Source organism: Mauremys mutica, chromosome 1 (assembly GCF_020497125.1).
Source record: "Mauremys mutica isolate MM-2020 ecotype Southern chromosome 1, ASM2049712v1, whole genome shotgun sequence".
NCBI lineage: Eukaryota > Metazoa > Chordata > Testudines > Geoemydidae > Mauremys > Mauremys mutica.
The window spans coordinates 158,887,820-158,905,626 of record NC_059072.1 but is presented as its reverse complement, the minus strand read 5'-3'; the positions used below and the strand labels follow the sequence as shown (position 1 = coordinate 158,905,626).

At 48.6% G+C, this 17,807-nt stretch overlaps 1 protein-coding gene across 1 annotated transcript in view; it reads right to left on the bottom strand.

Moving 5' to 3' along the window:
* Positions 1-16,811, bottom strand: part of IGSF11 (immunoglobulin superfamily member 11) — a 147,474-nt gene extending 130,663 nt beyond the window's left edge. Inside the window, exon 1 of the mRNA XM_045004400.1 lies at positions 16,637-16,811. Coding sequence (XP_044860335.1) covers positions 16,637-16,736 — 100 coding nt within the window. The 5' untranslated portion in view covers positions 16,737-16,811. The remainder of the gene's footprint in view (positions 1-16,636) is intronic.
* Positions 16,812-17,807: the final 996 nt, after the last annotated feature.

Sequence of the window (17,807 nt, the reverse complement as noted above, 5' to 3'; positions counted from 1 at the left end):
AATGGCTTTGCAATCACATCAGCCAACTCCCACAGCACTCTTGGGTGCATTGCATCCAGCCCCGTGGACTTGTGCTCATCCACCTTTTCTAAATAGTCCTTAACCTGTTCTTTCACCACTGAGGGTTCCTCACCTCCTCCCCATACTGTGCTGCCCAGTGCAGCAGTCTGGGAGCTGACCTTATTTGTGAAGACCGAGGCAAAAAAAGCACTGAGTATTTCACCTTTTTCCATAACATCTGTCACTAGGTTGCCTCCCTCATTCAGTAAGGGGCCCGCACTTTCCCTGACCTTCTTCTTGTTGCTAACATACCTGTAGAAACCCTTCTTGTTACCCATCACATCTCTTGCTAGCTGCAACTCCAATTGTGCTTTGGCCTTCCTGATTACACCCCTGCATGCTCGATCAGTGGAACACTGGCTACAAATACTACAAGAAGGACAGGCTGAGGTGTAGAGGTGGATGCAGTAGCACTATACACCTCTACCCCGATATAACGCGACCTGATATAACACAAATTCGGATATAACGTGGTAAAGCAGCACCCTGGGGGGGGCTGCGCATTCTGGGGGATCAAAGCAAGTTCGATATAACGCGGTTTCACCTATAACGCGGTAAGATTTTCTGGCTCCCGAGGACAGCATTATATCGGGGTAGAGGTGTACTTGAGAGATTCTATAGACTCTAGCGAGCTGAAATTCCTGAGAGCAGAGGAATATAGAGTAGAAGTTTTATGGATACAAAGCCCAAGCCACCAAAACTGTTAGTATACTAATAAGGTCCTATTAGTGACTCTGTAGTGGGGTGGTTACCCGATCCTGCCCTGAGGGGTTTAAAAAGCAGCCCTGGAGAGGGCTGCAGCTCTAAAAGCTGGGCTGATTGAGGAAGTAGTCACAGCTGGGCCACGCCCCAATCAGGCCATAGCTGGCCTGTATAAAAAGGCTGTGAGCCAGGAGCCCAAACAATCTCCCTCTCTCTGTAGAGGGAGAAGGGCCTGGCTGCAAGGAGCTAAAGACAGGTACCTGAGGGGAGCAGGGCTGGGGAAAGGCAGAGGAGCTGGGGAGCTCCAGCCTGGAAAGCCCCAGGCTGCGGCCTAGCATAAGGCCAACAGGTTCTGGGGGTTGCAGAGGGCAGCCCAGGGATAGGCCCAGGCAGCAGGTCCAAACCCAACCTTGCCAGTGATGAGTAGGCTGATACTGCAGTCTGCCCCAGGGTGTGGGGGCTAGACAATGACTGGCAGTAGCCGTATACTGAGGCAAGGTGGGGATAGTGGGGAGGGGAGATCCTGAGAGAAAGGGGTTACTGTCAGGGGGCAGCACTCCAGATAAAGAGGCACCGGGTCCTGGGAGGACATGGGGGCCAGGAGGCAGCAGAACCCCCGCCTGCAGAGGGCACTCCAGGCTGGAAATCGAGCTAATTCCCTGAAGTAACCAGCAGGAGGTGCCGCATATCCCCTGATCAGGAAAAGGATATGGAGCATACAGTGTTAAGAGATATTAAAAGCAACAAAGCCTAACAAAAGAGCAATAGTGGGTGACTTCAGCTATCCACATATTAACTGGTTCAATATCACAACAGGACAAAGGTTAGAGAAACATTTTCTCAACATCTTAAACAATGCTTCTTGGAACAACCAGTTCTAGGGCACACAAGAACAGAGGCTACTGTTGACTTATTACTAAGTTACACAGGTGCCTCACAGCACCTTTAAAAAACTTTAAAAAGGGATATTTTAAAAGCAATGAGGAAGCTGGTCCAAAAGAACCCAACTTCAAAGTAGAGAAATTAACATCCTTACACTCGGCATGGAGGCTACTTAAGCAACCATAACACAAGCACAGAAGGTACATATGCCCCTAAACAAAAACAGTATAGAAAGGCAAGCAAATACACTGTGCAATTAAATGGTAAGGTTCACGAAGCTATTTGAGCCAGTGAGAAACCATACATCTCCAATCTCCTAGAATTCTTTGACGATGTCAACAAAACAGTGGATAAAGGAGACAAAGTCCCTCAGCAATGAGGTGAAAGGTAATGTTTTGCATGTATTAGGAATGTACTAAAGAGACAAAAACCAGAGTAGGGCTAACAGTCACTGTTCAGTAATGTAAATGATCATCACAGAGGTGCCGCGAGGCCCCATACCAGGACTGGTGTAATTCAATATGTTCATGAATGACCTGGGAAAGGGGGATGAACAGTGAAGTGGCAAAATTTGCCAGCGATAAAATGATTTAGGTGAGTTGAGACAAAAGAAGGTTGTGAGGAACTTCAAAGGGGTCTAACAAAGCTAGGCAAACAAGTAGCATGGTCATGGAGGATGAAATTCAATGTTAGCAAATGGAAGGTAATACAAATTTAAAGGAATCATTTGAACTAACACATATTAGTAGGTTCTAATTTAACTGTAATCCGTTGGGGAAATTAGCTTGGTATCATCATGGACAGATCAGGGAATACATTTGTTCAATGCACAGCAGCAGTCAAACAAAATGTTAGGATGTCTAACTAATGAGGTGGCATTTCTATTTTCAGTATATTCTATTATGAAAATTGATCGCATACCCTCAATGAGAATACTGTATTTACTTCTGGATGCTTTATCTAAAAAATATAGCGGAAACTGAAGAGTTTCAAAAATGGGCAACAAAAACGTTTATAGGTCAGGAGAAACTTCCTTATGACTTAAGGTTGGGACAATTCAACTCAGAGGAGAGATACAGAAGAAAAGGATAGGCTAGAGATAGAGAAGATACTGAGGGGTACAGAGAACAAAAACTGTGGGGTGCTTCTATTTACTCTCATAACAGAAGGACAAGGGGCTGTTCAATGAAACACTTCATTATTATTAATTTTTTTTTTTTGCACAGCAAATAATGAACCTCTGGAACTTATTACCACAAGTTATCACTAAGGCCAAGAGCTTAGCACGATTCACAATGGATTACACATTTATAAGGATAATGAGAACAACAGTTATGTTAGGTAGAATATTACACACACACACACACAATAAATCTTCCTGCTTGAGAGCCTAATAAGTTAACCTCTAACTAATCGGGGTCAGGAAGAAACCTCCTATGTGCCATTCTGATACGGCACGCCAGCCCTCTGACATGGGAGTGGTGTCTGAGTGAGGGGAATGTATTTCACTCCAACAGTCGAGAAAATTGAATAGTCTGCAAGTTTGTTTTCAGTTGCTGTAACTGAATCTTGCTTTTAACCAAGATAGGCCTTTGTGCGTGTTGTTTTCTGGATGGAAAGGGCTTCCCTGAGGGAAGAATGGATTTTGGACTCCTTGGTCCCTTTCTGCTATTAAAAGGAATATATAATTTACTTTCTTTTGAGACATGAGATCTTCAAAATGTGGACTGCCTGCTTGACTCGGGAGCACTTCTTAAACTAACAGAGGGTTGAAGGAAAATGATGTGGCCTTGACAAGGCAGAAGAAGATTTTAGGAGCTACACCTGGAGTGTTGTTTACATTCACAGACCAGTGACTGGGCTGCCCTCAGCAATAAGACAGCACGAGGGAACCTCTTGACTTAATGAACATTATTAACTAAATTGCCCACTGTGAAGTTTCTTGCACCTTCCCTTGAAGCGTCTGCTATTGACCACTGTCAGAGACAGGACCTTGTGGACCACTGCTCTGATCCTGTATGGCAGTTCTTACGCTCACTGCTGCAGAATTGTGCCTCCAAATGCACACTTTCATCTCTTTAAAGTTACACTTCTAGCTCTTTTGTTTTGAAGAAAACCAGTGCATGGATGTAACTGACCAGAATATAGACATCAACTTTCCATTGATGATGCAAAAGAAGATGTAGAATCCAACTCACCCTCTTGTCATTATTGTCTCAAGAAGACTGACAAAAAAGCAACATGATACTACTTTGTATCCTTCAGTGAGTGATCTGACTCCTCTGATACACACAAGGCTCAGACAGACAGTCAGGAAGGGACATTTTTAAATAGTCATTTTTCAGAGCAAAAGTGCACTTTGATTTATCAGCATGCAAATGAGTTTGTGTGTGCAGCAAGGAGGTATGACTCTGCATGTACATGAGTAATAAATGGCTGTGTCAAATCTACTAGTTCTGTTCTGATTCTCTTCCAACTGTTCCAGAAGGTGAAAAACGGAGTGGGGGGTTAAATGCAAAATTAAGACACTTCAGGCTACACCATCCACTCGTTTTGTGAGGAGCTGGGCTCTACGTAGATATGAATAATGAAGGACACGCAACATGGCATGTGTGTGAGAAGTGTTTGCATGCCTGAATCTGAATAGAGGAAGGGAAGGAGGATGAGGAATGCTGGACCAATCAATACTTTAAATAAAGCAAGATAACTGCTTCCAAATATCACCAGTCATGAGGGGAAGGCAGATTTCTTGGGGTATTTTTAAACTGCACCTTCCTTCAAAAAAAATCAAAAGAAATAACTTTAGTAAACTCTGGAGTCAGAATGGACATAACAGTGATAGTTTCCCCATCTGTAAAATGGGGATAATGATACTGACCCCCTTTGTAAAGTGTTTTGAGATCCACTGATGAAGAGCAGGGTATTATTATATTATTACTACTTTATTAACACTTAACTGGGAATCAGGTACTACTGAGTTCTAAGAAGCAGAGCTGGGAGGAGGCCCTATGTGATGCTCAGCAAGTCACTTCTCTGCTCTGTGCATCAGTTTCCCCATCTGTTAAAATGGGTTGTGATGGGTTGGATCACAGAACCCCCCTTGGGAGCTGCCACCCTATGTGCCAAGACTACCTCTGCTCCTGCTTTCCTTGCCAGCTCAGGACTCCAGCACCCTGTCTTGCTGAGCCAGGCACCCCCGTCTGCTCCAACAAAGACCCAGGGTCTGAATTACTTGCCCCAAAGCTGCAGGTTTACCTGAAAGCAGCTCACAGAAGCGTTCCTGTCTTTAACACTCAGATGCCCAACTCCCAATGGGGTCTAAACCCAAATAAATGCATTTTACCCTGTATAAAGCTTATGCAGGGTAAACTCATAAATTGTTCGCCCTCTATAACAGTGATAGAGAGATATGCATTGCTGTTTGCTCCCCTAGGTATTAATACATACTCTGGGTCAATTAATAAGTAAAAAAATCCCCTCCTCCAAAGAGCCATTTACCTCATCATAGAACTCACCTCCTCCCCATACTGTGCTGCCCAGTGCAGTAGCCTGGAAGCTGACCTTGTTTGTGAAGACAGAGGCTAAAAAAGCACTGAGTACATTAGTTTTTTCCACATCCTCTGTCACTAGGTTGCCTCCCTCATTCAGCACACTTTCCTTGACTTTCTTGGAAGCGGTGCACTGTGGGAAGCTATCCCACAGTTCCCGCAGTCCCCGCTGCCCATTGGAATGCTGGGTAGAGCTCCCAATGCCTCCTGGGGGAAAAATGTGTCGAGGGTGCTTTTGGGTAACTGTTGTCATTGAACCGTCAATCACGCCCTCCCTCCCTGAAAGCTCCGGCGGGAAATCTGTTCGCGCCCTTCTCTGGTCGGTTACAGCGCGGACGCCACAGCACTGCGAGCATGGAGCCCGCTGCGATCATCGCTGCACTTATGGCCGTTGTCAACTCCTCGCACCTTATCGTCCACCTCTTCCACAGTCAGCTGCTGAGAAATCGGGCGAGGAGGCTCCGGCAGCGCGGTGAGGACAGGAATTCACAGAGTGGCGCAGACCTCTCACAAAGCAGGGTACGCCGCGCCGTGGAGATCATGGTGGCAATGGGTCAAGTTCATGGTGTGGAACGGCGATTCTGGGCCCGGGAAACAAGCACGGGCTGGTGGGACCGCATAGTGCTGCAGGTCTGGGATGAATCACAGTGGCTGCGAAACTTCAGGATGTGTAAGGGCACTTTCCTCGAACTCTGTGACTTGCTGTCCCCTGCCCTGAAGCGCCAGGACACCCGGATGCGAGCAGCCCTGAGTGTGCAGAAGCGAGTGGCCATAGCCCTCTGGAAACTTGCAACGCCAGACAGCTACCGGTCAGTAGCGAACCACTTTGGTGTGGGAAAATCTACCGTGGGGGTTGCTGTGATTCAAGTAGCCCACGCAATCGTTGAGCAACTTCTCTCAAAGGTAGTGACTCTCGGAAACGTCCAGGACATCATAGATGGCTTCGCCGCGATGGGATTCCCAAACTGCGGTGGGGCTATAGATGGGACTCACATCCCTATCCTGGCACCAGCCCACCAGGCCAGCGAGTACATTAACCGAAAGGGCTACCTTTCAATGGTGCTGCAAGCACTGGTAGACCATAGGGGACGTTTTACCAACATCTTCGTTGGGTGGGCGGGCAAGGTTCATGACGCGCGTGTGTTCAGGAACTCTGGTCTGTTTAGACGCCTCCAGGCAGGTACTTTCTTCCTGGACCACAAAGTAACGGTTGGGGATGTGCAGATGCCTACAGTGATCCTCGGGGACCCAGCCTACCCGCTAATGCCCTGGCTCATGAAGCCCTATACAGGCGCCTTGGACAGAGAGAAGGAACTCTTCAACTACCGGCTGAGCAAGTGCAGAATGGTGGTGGAGTGTGCTTTCAGACGTCTCAAGGGGAGATGGCGGAGCTTACTGACTCGCTCGGACATCAGCGAAAAGAATATCCCCGTAGTTATTGCTGCTTGCTGTGTGCTCCACAATCTCTGTGAGAGCAAGGGCGAGACCTTTTTGTCCGGATGGGAGGTTGAGGCAAATCGCCTGGCTGCGGTTTACGCTCAGCCAGACACCCGTGCCGAGAGAATATCCCAGCGGGAAGCGCTGTGTATCCGGGAGGCTTTGAAAGCAAGTTTCCTCGGAGAGCAGGGTAACCTATGACTCTCCACTTGCTTTCAAGAGAAACTGACCCTGGGCCTGTGTCTGTATGTGTCGATTTCGATCTGCGGTTACATACCCCGTTCTCCAAGTTTCCCCCACTTCCAAAGCACGTTTTAAAGCAAATTAATTGTTACACTCATTATTAATAAATCTTTGTTTTACTTTGCATTTCTGTTCAGGTGTTGAAACATGGACGCATACTGTGCTGGGCACGGTGTGCACTGATGTACAGACCGCTTGTTCCATAGAGGAATGACATCCTCCTGCTCCTACATAGGTCTCTGGGGTGGGGGACGGTTGCAAGTGGTTGTGCATGAAGGGGAGGGATTGCAGGAAGGGGTGGGTTTGCAGGAAGGGGCGAGTGGTGCCTTCTTTGGATAGGGGTTTGGATGACGGCAGTGGGCTGCGGGTTTGGGCGTAGGAAGGGGTGAGGGGTGTGGGGGAAGGGTGAGTATCTGTCCGTGGATGAGGGCTCTTGCTGGGGCTCAGGGCAGCGGAGAGGCTCGTTGCTATGGTGGAAGTGCATGGTAAGGGCAGCGTGCCTTAACATTAAGGGGGTGGCAGGCGCTAGGACCCTGGACAAGCATACACATCACAGAATGACCCGGGGCAGCATACACCACACAGAGTGACCCTGGTGCCTACTGACTGCAGTGTGTGTGTGCCCTGCAGTTGATCATGCCCCCAAGTCTGTACCCTGGTAATGTAGGCTATATCGTGCAATTATAAATCCCCTCCCCCCCCCATACACAAAAAAATCCTCTGACACGAAAGACGTGACCGAAACAGTGAATAACAGCAAACAGCTTTTAATAATCTAATACACAGTGGGGGGATGAAACTTGGATTTGGGACTGGGTGAGCCTGTAAGGGAAGCACTTCTACAAATGTATAGCGTGAGAGGTGTGTGGTACATTAGCGCTATGCAGTGGTGCAGTGACAGTTCTCTCGGCCCCTACCGCCCCTCCGTCTTGTACTTTTGGGTGTGGGGGGGGCAGGACTTCTTGGCGGGGGAGGGCGGTTGCAGATATACTGCAGGGGGGCTCTGTCCTCCTGCCTGCGGTCCTGCAGAACATCAACAAGGCGCCGGAGTGTGTCCGTTTGCTCCCTCATTAGCCCAAGCAGCGTTTGAGTCGCCTGCTGGTCTTCCTGCCGCCACCTATCCTCCCGTTCGATGTGTGTGCGATGCTGTTGACATAGGGTCTCCCTCCACTGGCTCTGCTCTGCCGCCTCGGCTCTGGAGCAGGCCATCATTTCCGCGAACATCTCGTCCCTAGTCTTTTTCTTTCGCCGCCTAATCTGCGCCAGCCTCTGCGAGGGGGATGCCGGGGAAGTCCGGGAAAGAGCCGAAGCTGTGTGATGGGAAAAGTAACTGATTTCCTTGAACAGATACATGTTTGCGAACAGTGAACACAGTCTAGTCAGTTTCTCTGAACAAGACCATACAGGGCAACAAGTCTCACGAGATCTCAGGACAAGTTCGAGATTTCGGAATACGCTCTCATTGGCTGCGGCATTGCACAGGAGAGCGGACAAGTGGGGAGAGACAGCTGAATCCGTCTAGCAGACAGTCCTGGTAAGCCTTACAGTACATTCTGCTTATCAGTTAATGGATAGCTGTGCCCTCCCGCTAAAGGCAATCTGGAAATCATATACTCTGACCATTTTCCAGCCACTCCCGCCAGTGCACGGGAAAGATCAATGTATGCTTTTCCTATGTGGCCTACAACACGTGGCTGTTAAGCGAGGGTCATTGTTATGCAAAGTAAAAGTCAACCATTCACAACAGTAACAATACACTAATTGCCCTAATTAGATGCAGCATTTCATGAACGAGATCACCCTGATGCGGGTCCCTCGGAGTCACAAAGAGCGGATGCTAAGGGAAGCCCTGCAGAGACCAGGACCATATGCGGCCATGCTTGTGGAGGCGATGATTCCCATCTACATAAGGATGTCCTGGTGCAGAAGAGTGTGCTTCCACGGAGCACCCAACAAGGCACCTCTCCCCAGGAACCTCCTGCGGAGGCTTTTCGAGGACCTAAATGAGACCTTTCTTGAATTGTCCCTGGAGGATTATTGTTCAATCCCTATATGTGTGGACCTATTTTTCGTATAGTTTTTCATTGAAAATTTTATATATAGTATTTCTATTTTTTTATACCTGTTTTATAAAAAATAAATGTTTACATGTTTATAGCACTTACCGCCTGATCCTTCCCCTGATTCAGAGTCCGGGTTAACGGCCGGGGAGGGTTGGTAGGGGATCTCTGTGAGGGTGATGAAGAGATCCTGGCTGTCAGGGAAAGCGGTTTTGTGTTCGCTGTCGCCTGCACCGTCCTCCACAGACCCTTCCTCATCTTCCCCATCGGCGAACATCGAGGAGGAACTGTCCAGGTTCACTATGCCATCCACTGAGTCCACGGTCACTGGTGGGGCAGTGGTGGCAGACCCACCTAGAATGGCATGCAGTGCCTCGTAGAAGCGGCATGTCTGGGGCCGGGCTCCGGAGCGTCCGTTTGCCGCTCTGACTTTTTGGTAGCCTTGTCTCAGGTCCTTGATTTTCACGCGGCACTGCATTGCATCCCGGCTGTATCCTTTCTCTATCATTGCTTTGGAGACCTTCTCGAAGGTCTTTGCATTCCGCTTGCTGGAGCCCAGCTCCGACAGCACAGACTCCTCGCCCCACACACCGATCAGATCCAGGACTTCCCGGTCTGTCCATGCTGGGGACCTCTTTCTATTCTTGGATTGGCCGGACTCCTCTGCTGGAGAGCTCTGCATCGTTGCAGGTGCTGCGGAGCTCGCCCCGATGTCCAGCCAGGACGTCAGATTCAAAGTGCCCAGACAGGAAAATGAATTCAAATTTTCCCAGGTCATTTCCTGTCTGGCTGGTCAGAGACTCCAAGCTCGGACTGCTGTCCAGAGCGTCAACAGAGTGGTGCACTGTGGGATAGCTCCCGGAGCTACTAAGTTCGATTTGCATCCACACCTAGCCTAATTCGAGCTAGCCATGTCGAATTTAGCGTTACTCCACCTGTCGGGGTGGAGTACCGAATTCGAACTAAAGAGCCCTCTAGTTCGAATTAAATGGCTTCCTGGTGTGGACGGTTGAGCGGTTAGTTCGAATTAACACTGCTAAATTCGAATTAAAGTCCTAGTGTAGACCAGGCCTGAGAGAGTCAAATTTTGAGCATTGGCCTACTAAACCCAGGGTAGTGAGTTCAATCCTTGAGGGGGCCATTTAGGGAACTAGGGTTAAAAAAAACCTGTCTGGGGATTTGTCCTGCTTTGAGCAGGGGTTGGACTAGATGACCTCCTGAGGTCCCTCCCAACCCTGATATTCTATGATTCTGCTTTTCTGAAGTCCAGGGTCCGTATTCTGCTGCTCTCCTTTCTTCCTTGTCTCAGCATCCTGAACTTGACCATCTCATGGTCACTGCCTCCCAGGTTCCCATCCACGTCTTCCTAGACATTTCCTGATCTACTTACATATCTGGGTTTTATAATGAGTAGTTTCTAGGTATGATACTGATGGTTTTTTCATACCTGGCCCAAGCTTCTTACAGCATAGCTGCTGCCCTGTCTGCCTCTCCCTGGGAGAATAACAACAGACTGACAAAAGGGGAGTCTTTTTTCAATTTTAAAAAGTTCTAGCCTTCCCATTGGCTCTTTTGGCCAGGTGCCCACTCACTTCCTTTTACCTATGCATAGCAGTGAGACTTTTTAACCCTTTACAGGTAGAGCAATTAGAGAACAGCTACTAAGAGGGATTTTATAGCTACTGGCTGGCTGAGTGTCCATAAAAGGGAGCTGCCTCCTCCCCTTTATTTATCACAGATGTGTATAAAGACCATTTTGAAATCTTACAGTTCTCAAAAATGCAGTAACATTTGTACATAAAATAGGTTGTTTTCCAAGTGGTTCCAAGTAGTAAGAGACAGAACAAAGTAAGTCATCAAGCAAAATAAAATAAAACACGCAAATCTATGTCTAATCAAACTGAATACAGATAATCTCACCCTTAGAGATGCTTCAGTATGTTTTTTCCTCAGACTGGACACCTTCCAGGCCTGGGCACAATTCTTTCCCCTGGTACAGCTCTTGTTCCAGCTCAGGTGGCAGCTAGGGGATTCTTCATGATGGCTCCTCTCCCTTGTTCTGTTCCACCCATTTATCTATCTTTTGCATAAGGCAGGTATCCTTTGTCCCTCTCTGGGTTCCCACCCCCTCCTTCTCAATGGAAAGACACCAGGTTAAAAATGGATTCCAGGTGACATGATTACATGTCACTGCAAGACTTCATTGCCCACTTGCCAGCACACAGGTATACAGGAAGACTTACAGGTAAAACACAACCATCTGCAGTCAATTGTCCTGGTTAATGGGAGTTATCAAGATTCCAAACCACCATTAATGGCCCACACTTTGCGTAATTACAATAGGCCCTCAGAGATATATTTCATATTTCTAGTTTCAGATACAAAAGTGGTACATTTATACAAATAGGATGATCACACTCAGATTATAAGCTTTGTAATGATACCTTACAAGAGACCTTTTGCATAAAGCATATTCCAGATACATTATATTCACTCATTGGCATATTTTTATAAAACCATATATACTGCAATGTCACAAGGGTATAATGATTGTACCCTCCCTTATCAAACCAAAGTTTTGGGAGTACTCATTGCATAATATTTGTAAATTGCCATGTTAATACTAACTAGGATTTGCAAGAAGGGAATTTTCTTCATTACACCTCTGTCTGTTAACATCCAGAAGCTAAATTTCACTCTGGACTGTTATAAAAGGAAAGCAGAATTATTGCTCAACAAGAAGAAAACTACAAAGAATAGAGTCTCAGTGTCTGCATTTCTCCTTGAAATACGTTGTGTTAAAAGCACTTTACTTTTTTTAAAAAAGCACAATGATAATAGCATCCTGCTAAATATAGATGAAGCACCACAATTTAGTAGTTAAGAATACCATTAGAAATATTGCTTATCCCGCCACATGCATTTAATATTCTCTAGTGGATAAAACTTGGACCAAGGAGCCTGCACTATTTGCCTCTATTCATGGCTCTGCCACTGATCTTGAGCAAGACTTTAAACCCCTTTGTGCCTCAATATTGCCATCTGTAATATTGGCATACTGCTACTCACTCATGTCTCAGGAGGGAGAGGAGAAATAATTTGCAAGTTTCTTAAGCTGTTTATGCAACACTTGGAATATTCAAACTGTTACAGAAAAGCTAAATATAGTTGGTCTTGAGGTGCTCTGAGATCCCACAATGACATCCTATAAATGAAAAACTGTTTGAAGAGTACTGAAAGAAAAGAGATGAAAAGTCATTTATGCCCATTTTCCAAAAGAGGGGAGGAAGCCCATTGGAGAAGTTTACCTCTAGAGAACAGGTCAGGTCACAAGTAAAATGATGTATCTACACAATCAGGAAGCCATGCAGTTTGACACAAACAGCAGTCTGTTCAGATGATACGCAAGGATGGACGAGCAAGGGGCACTGTCCTCTGACCACAACTCAGGAGCTGTAGCAGAGCTGGGAGTAAGAGGGAGCAGGCCTGCAATAGAAGCAGGTGCTATATGGCAGGGCTGAAGTGCACTACTAGAGCTGCATAAAAGGAGTCCAAGACTGGACTAAAAGAGCACAAGGTGCTGCAGATCAAGATGAATGGTGCAGAACCAGGGCCGGCTCCAGCGATTTTGCCGCCCCAAGTGGCAAAAAAAAAAAAAAGCCACAATTGGTGGCGCTTCATTCTTCAGTGGCAATTCGGCGGCAGTTCCTTCCCTCCAAGAGGGACTGAGGGACCTGCCACCGAATTACCATCGAAGAGCCCGACGTGCCGCCCCTTCCTCTTGGCCCCCCCAAGCACCTGCTTGTTGCGCTGGTGCCTGGAGCCGTCCCTGTGTAGAACTGTGTGAGAAGCTGCAGAGCAGTTGCTGGGACTCTGGCAGAGTCTATGCGGTGCTGTCAGTCCTTCGGTCTCAAGAGCCCCCACTGCATGTGCACAGTTAACACGTTCACCTGTTGCGACGACATCACATGGTAGAAACCTCATTTCGTTAAAAATGAATCTTCAATTTAGCTGTTCCCAATGTGTGATTTCTAACACATTTGAAAATTTGCAATAAGCTATTACTGGCAACATAGCGGGATTGCTTTGCAAGCATAAGTTTCGGATAAGCTTTAAACAGAATTCCCTCCCTACTTTCCATATATTCCACTAGGGGGGCTGAATGTCCATTAACATTTGTATAAATCCCCCTTAATGTTTTACAGGGAAACTAAAGACATTGTCCCTGTCCTGAGGAGCGTGCAGTATGGGTATTATAAGCCTAAACAAAGCTGCACACTAGCTCCTATGCAGAGGTGAAAGTAAGCCGGTCCGGTCCGGTATGGCGTACCAGCAAGAGACAGTACGCCACGCCGGCTTCCACAGCGGGGATTTAAAGGGCTCAGAGCTCCCGCGGCTGCGGGCAGCCCAAAGCTCTTTGAATCCCGCCCGCGGCTCCAGCAGCCAGGCTGGGGCCGGATTTAAAGGGCTCAGAGCTCCCACGGCTGCGGGCAGCCCCGAGCCCTTTAAATCCAGCCCAAGGCTCTGGCAGCCGGAGCTGCAGGGGGGATTTAAAGGGCCCAGAGCTCCGCGGCGGCTAGAGCCCCGGGGGCTCCCAGCCACCTCTTCAGCTGGGAGCCCTGGGTTGATTTAAAGGCCCTGGGGCTCCCAGCCACAGCTGTGCCCCAGGGCCTTTAAATCTTGAGAGGCCATGCCTCTTCCGGATGAGGCCACACCCCCCTCAGGACTCCGGCAGTACCGGTAAGTCCTGTAAGTTACTTTCACCCCTGCTCCTATGAAACAGAATCACTGCTGTTTCATGAAACAACAAGACAACATCGATTAAAGGGGCTATGATACCAGGTTCTCATCAGGCAATTCCCTAAAAAGTTTGTCCATACCATGTCATAGATATAAAGTGACTGGGTGCAAGGAGACCCTTGGAGGTTCCACCCTCAGTCTAAATATCACCTGGAAGCAGACATGCCAAACCTGTGAAAAAAGTACAGAAATTGGGCTTGGTTTTGGCTTAATTGGCTTGTGAGTTGCTTGTTGGCTAGTTTTTGGCTTGTAGCTTGTTTGGCTTGTAGCTTGTTGCTTCCTTTTTTTTATTGGCTCCCAGCAAACAGGGACAAGGCGGAGGAGAGAGTCAGGGGTGCACAGCAGGCCCACCACAGTCCCAGATGGCACGCTAGGGGGATCTAGTCAGATAGAGTGTTGGGGTTCTTAGGGATTGCCTTGTTTGGACCTTGTTTTGAAATGGGATTTGCTTGATTTTTGGCTTATTGTGAAAATCGGGGTGCCAATTTACCACGTGAAAGTTGGCAACAGTGCTTTGAATGTGGTCCAATCTCCCTGCCTTCTCACCCCCCCACCCATCAAACCAAATACATATCGGAAAGAAAGACCACACTTCCTATCTAAATGTTGTACCCCAAAGTGAGACCCACCTGTGGGTCTCCTTCAAACATTATTTGGATTAAAAACAACCATGGTAATCATTGGGGTTTAATTCAACATAAGTAATCCCATATGCCTGACACTTACACCTTCACTAGATTATTCTTCTATAAAGGACCAAAAAAAAAAAAAGGATGTACCTCTTTCTTCTCTGTAACATGCAGGTTACTACACCACTGTTGCTTACAACTACTACCCATTTCAAAGCATATTCCGAAGGCAAAAATAAACCACCAACTTGAGAGAATGGAGGATAATTGATGCATCTTTAAAAATTAAAGAGGAAGGTGCAGGAAAATAATTACTGTACTGTAAATAAAATCTTTTATTTAAAGGTAAATTTGTTATCTGCCAAGTAGTATCTATCAACATTGTACAACAAAATGAAAGCCCTAGAATAAATATCGGTTAGATACTTTACCATGTAAAGAGATAGTGATGTGCAACTCAAATTTGTCCCCAAAATTGGAGTTTGTAATAAACTTATGCAAAAATCTCACATCAATAGAAATGTTTTCATTATCCCCCTGACCCGGTAATTTGGGAGTGAAGGGGGAAAGGTTCTGTTTAAACAATCATACCATTGTTTTGTTTGTAGCCCAAACACTGCAGCATTGAAAAACTAATCAGTGAAGTTGTTTTCACTTTCATCATTATCCAAGCCAAGAAAAATTCAAAAAGTAAACAAACAGCAAGAATAGTACTTCCTATTTCAGGGGTAATCAATTATTTTTTGTCAAGGTCCAAATTCCTTCATCAAAGTATAGTCAATTTCCAGACTCCAGAGAAAATACAAAAATAATGATAATAATAAGTAAATAAAAAGATTTCAGAGTCCATTCAAATGCATCTGGTGGTCCAGATTTGTCCTGCAGTTGGCCTATTGACTATCCCTGTCCTATTTAATCTAAAATGTTGTTAGTAAAATGGGTAAGGAAATATATTGTAAACAAACTCTCTTTTTTAAGCTGACAGGAAAAAATGTTCAAAACAACCTAATTTAGGCTCCTAACTCACTTCTGAAAATTGGACTTTGGGATCTAAGTCACTTCAGCACGTTTGAAAACTGTACCCAGTAACTTAGAGGAACTATACCTTAACAGGTCTTAAACTATGGAGAGGGAAAGGACCATTGCATATGAGAAACAATTCAGGCTCCCCAGTCTGCCTGCTGCTGAAAAGAGGCATAACTAACTGATCAAGGGATGAGTGTGAAAATCTATTCTAGACAGACTCTTATATTGCTCCCATCACCTTAGTATCTGAGCACTTTCCGGTGGCACATTAAGTGATGTGACTAACATCTTGTGTGCAGTCTGAGCTCTCTCACCCCCTACTCTAGGGGAGACCTGTGAATGCAGGGTAGGTAGCGTTTCGGTTTGGTAAGGGTATGGGTTGGGGCTGGCTTGTTAACTGTACATGCTGCTCTGTGTTTATGTTAGAGAAGGCAGGGTGGAGAAATGCACCTGCAGCTGAAGGCACTGGTGAGGTTTGTGATGATCCTTAGTCTCCTGTGGGAGTTCCTGCCACAGTCTTGGACCAACCCCCTGAGCAAGCTCTTTCTCCCTCACAGACAAGCTTTACTCTACTGGTAGAAAGTTGCCTTATGCCTGAGGAGCAAAGTTGTAAATCATGATCTTCATCCTGAAGCTTTAAGCAATCTTTGAACTAGGCTGGGGCCAGGCCATTGAGCATGAAGTGAAATACAGTTACTTTAAAGCAAGTTCAAGAGCTCAACAGAAAACGCTCCTGGGAACACAGCAGAGAGAGGGGAAATGGGCCACACTCCTCTCCATGCCTGGCTGCAATATAACAACTCCATCAGACCCATCGGCGTTAAAAACGACTACAGGAGCAATCGCACACTTCCCAATCCTATAACTAAGCCAAGGCTGGGCAGTTTACTGGGCACAAATCAGAACGGCTCCCTCCCGCTGGCAAGGAGCATCCCTTTGCCCTGGAGTCCCCATGGCGGAATAGTCCGGGACTCGGGAAGCCTGGGGGGAGGGCGGCGGATCAGCCCCTCTTTGGGACTTGGAGCCAACTTGCTTAGCTCACCCCTGCAGTGGGGAAGCGGACAGCGCCTGGGTGCCCAGCCGTGCTCGGCGATGCCGCCCTCCCGCCCCCAGCACCAAGCGCCTAGTGGGCGATCGCTTCCCCCTCGCCCGGCCCGGGCACCGAGAAAGTTGCGAGTTCAAGTCCCGCCCGGGTGGAGCGAAGTCGGAGGGCCGGTGCGCCCCCCCCCCCGCCCAGGGCGGCACTCACCTCGCAGAGACAGGAGCGCAGCCAGGGGGCCGACCCACAGCCCCCAGCCGCCGGAGCCCCTCGCAGTCATGCCGGGCAGGGAGAGGGGCTCAGCCGGCATCTCGCGCCCCCTCCCCGGGCAGCGGCGGCTCCGCGCCCGGCTGCCAGCCCCCAGGTCCAGCCCCAGGTGCGCTCCGCAGCCCGGCGCTCCCAGCCTGGGCTGCTCCCGCTGCAGCCGCCGCTCCGGCTCCTCCCGCGGCAGCCGCTGTCCCGGGACCGCCCGCTTGCACCGCCCGCTCCCCGGGAGGCTCTGGCGCTCCGGAGCCCCGGCAGCCCGGGGACGCCGGCAGGCTCCGAACCGGCCCGAGAGCGCAGCCTGGCGGCCCCGCCGAGCTGCAGCAGCCCGGGCACCGCCTGCCCCAGCCCGGTGCCCCGGGCTCCGCTCCGCCCGCGCGCCGGCCTCACACCCCCGGGGACTCTGCTGCGGCTCGGCCGGGGCCCCGAGCTGTTGCCCCAGAAGCTGGAGAGCCGCACGCACCAAAAGCGGAATAAAACTGCAGGGCGCATTCCCCGCTCCCCTCCCCTCCCCCGAGAGGCGGGCTCGCTTTAGACCCGCACGCTGCTCTCGCCCCCCTCATCCCGCCACCCAGCACAGCTGGCTCCTGGAAAGCCAAGGGCTGCTTCCCCCTAGCTCGAAAACACGGGCTGCCCAAACTTCGACCGTGCGCTTGCCAGAAGCCCCAAAGGCCGCTCTGCGGCTGCCCAAACCGAGCAGGTTTCAGCCCTGCTCCGGCTGCACCACCTCGGGTTGGTCTAAGATAGGGTGGCCCCTGCAGACAGCACCCTCCAGTGACTTAGCCAGCAACGTGCCACTGAAATCCGGGCACTGCAGAGCCAACCAGTCCAGCTGTGCCATGCCTTGTTGCCAGCCCAGTGCCCAGCAGAGGTCCCTCCCTGCAGGTGATGCTCCCTCTTCATCAAAGTCATCTCCCTGCCTGGCTCAGTTCAAGGTGGAGCATCATGCCCATACAAGCAGAATGCACATGCCCACATCTTGTTTTAGTACATAGAGAGGAGGCATTCCAACATGTGATGCTCCATTTTGGTCCAAGCTAAGATGCAGCCCCTCACAAACCAGCCCTACCCTGTCCCTGCTTGCAATACTCAAATTTTTAAACCCAGCAGGCATGTG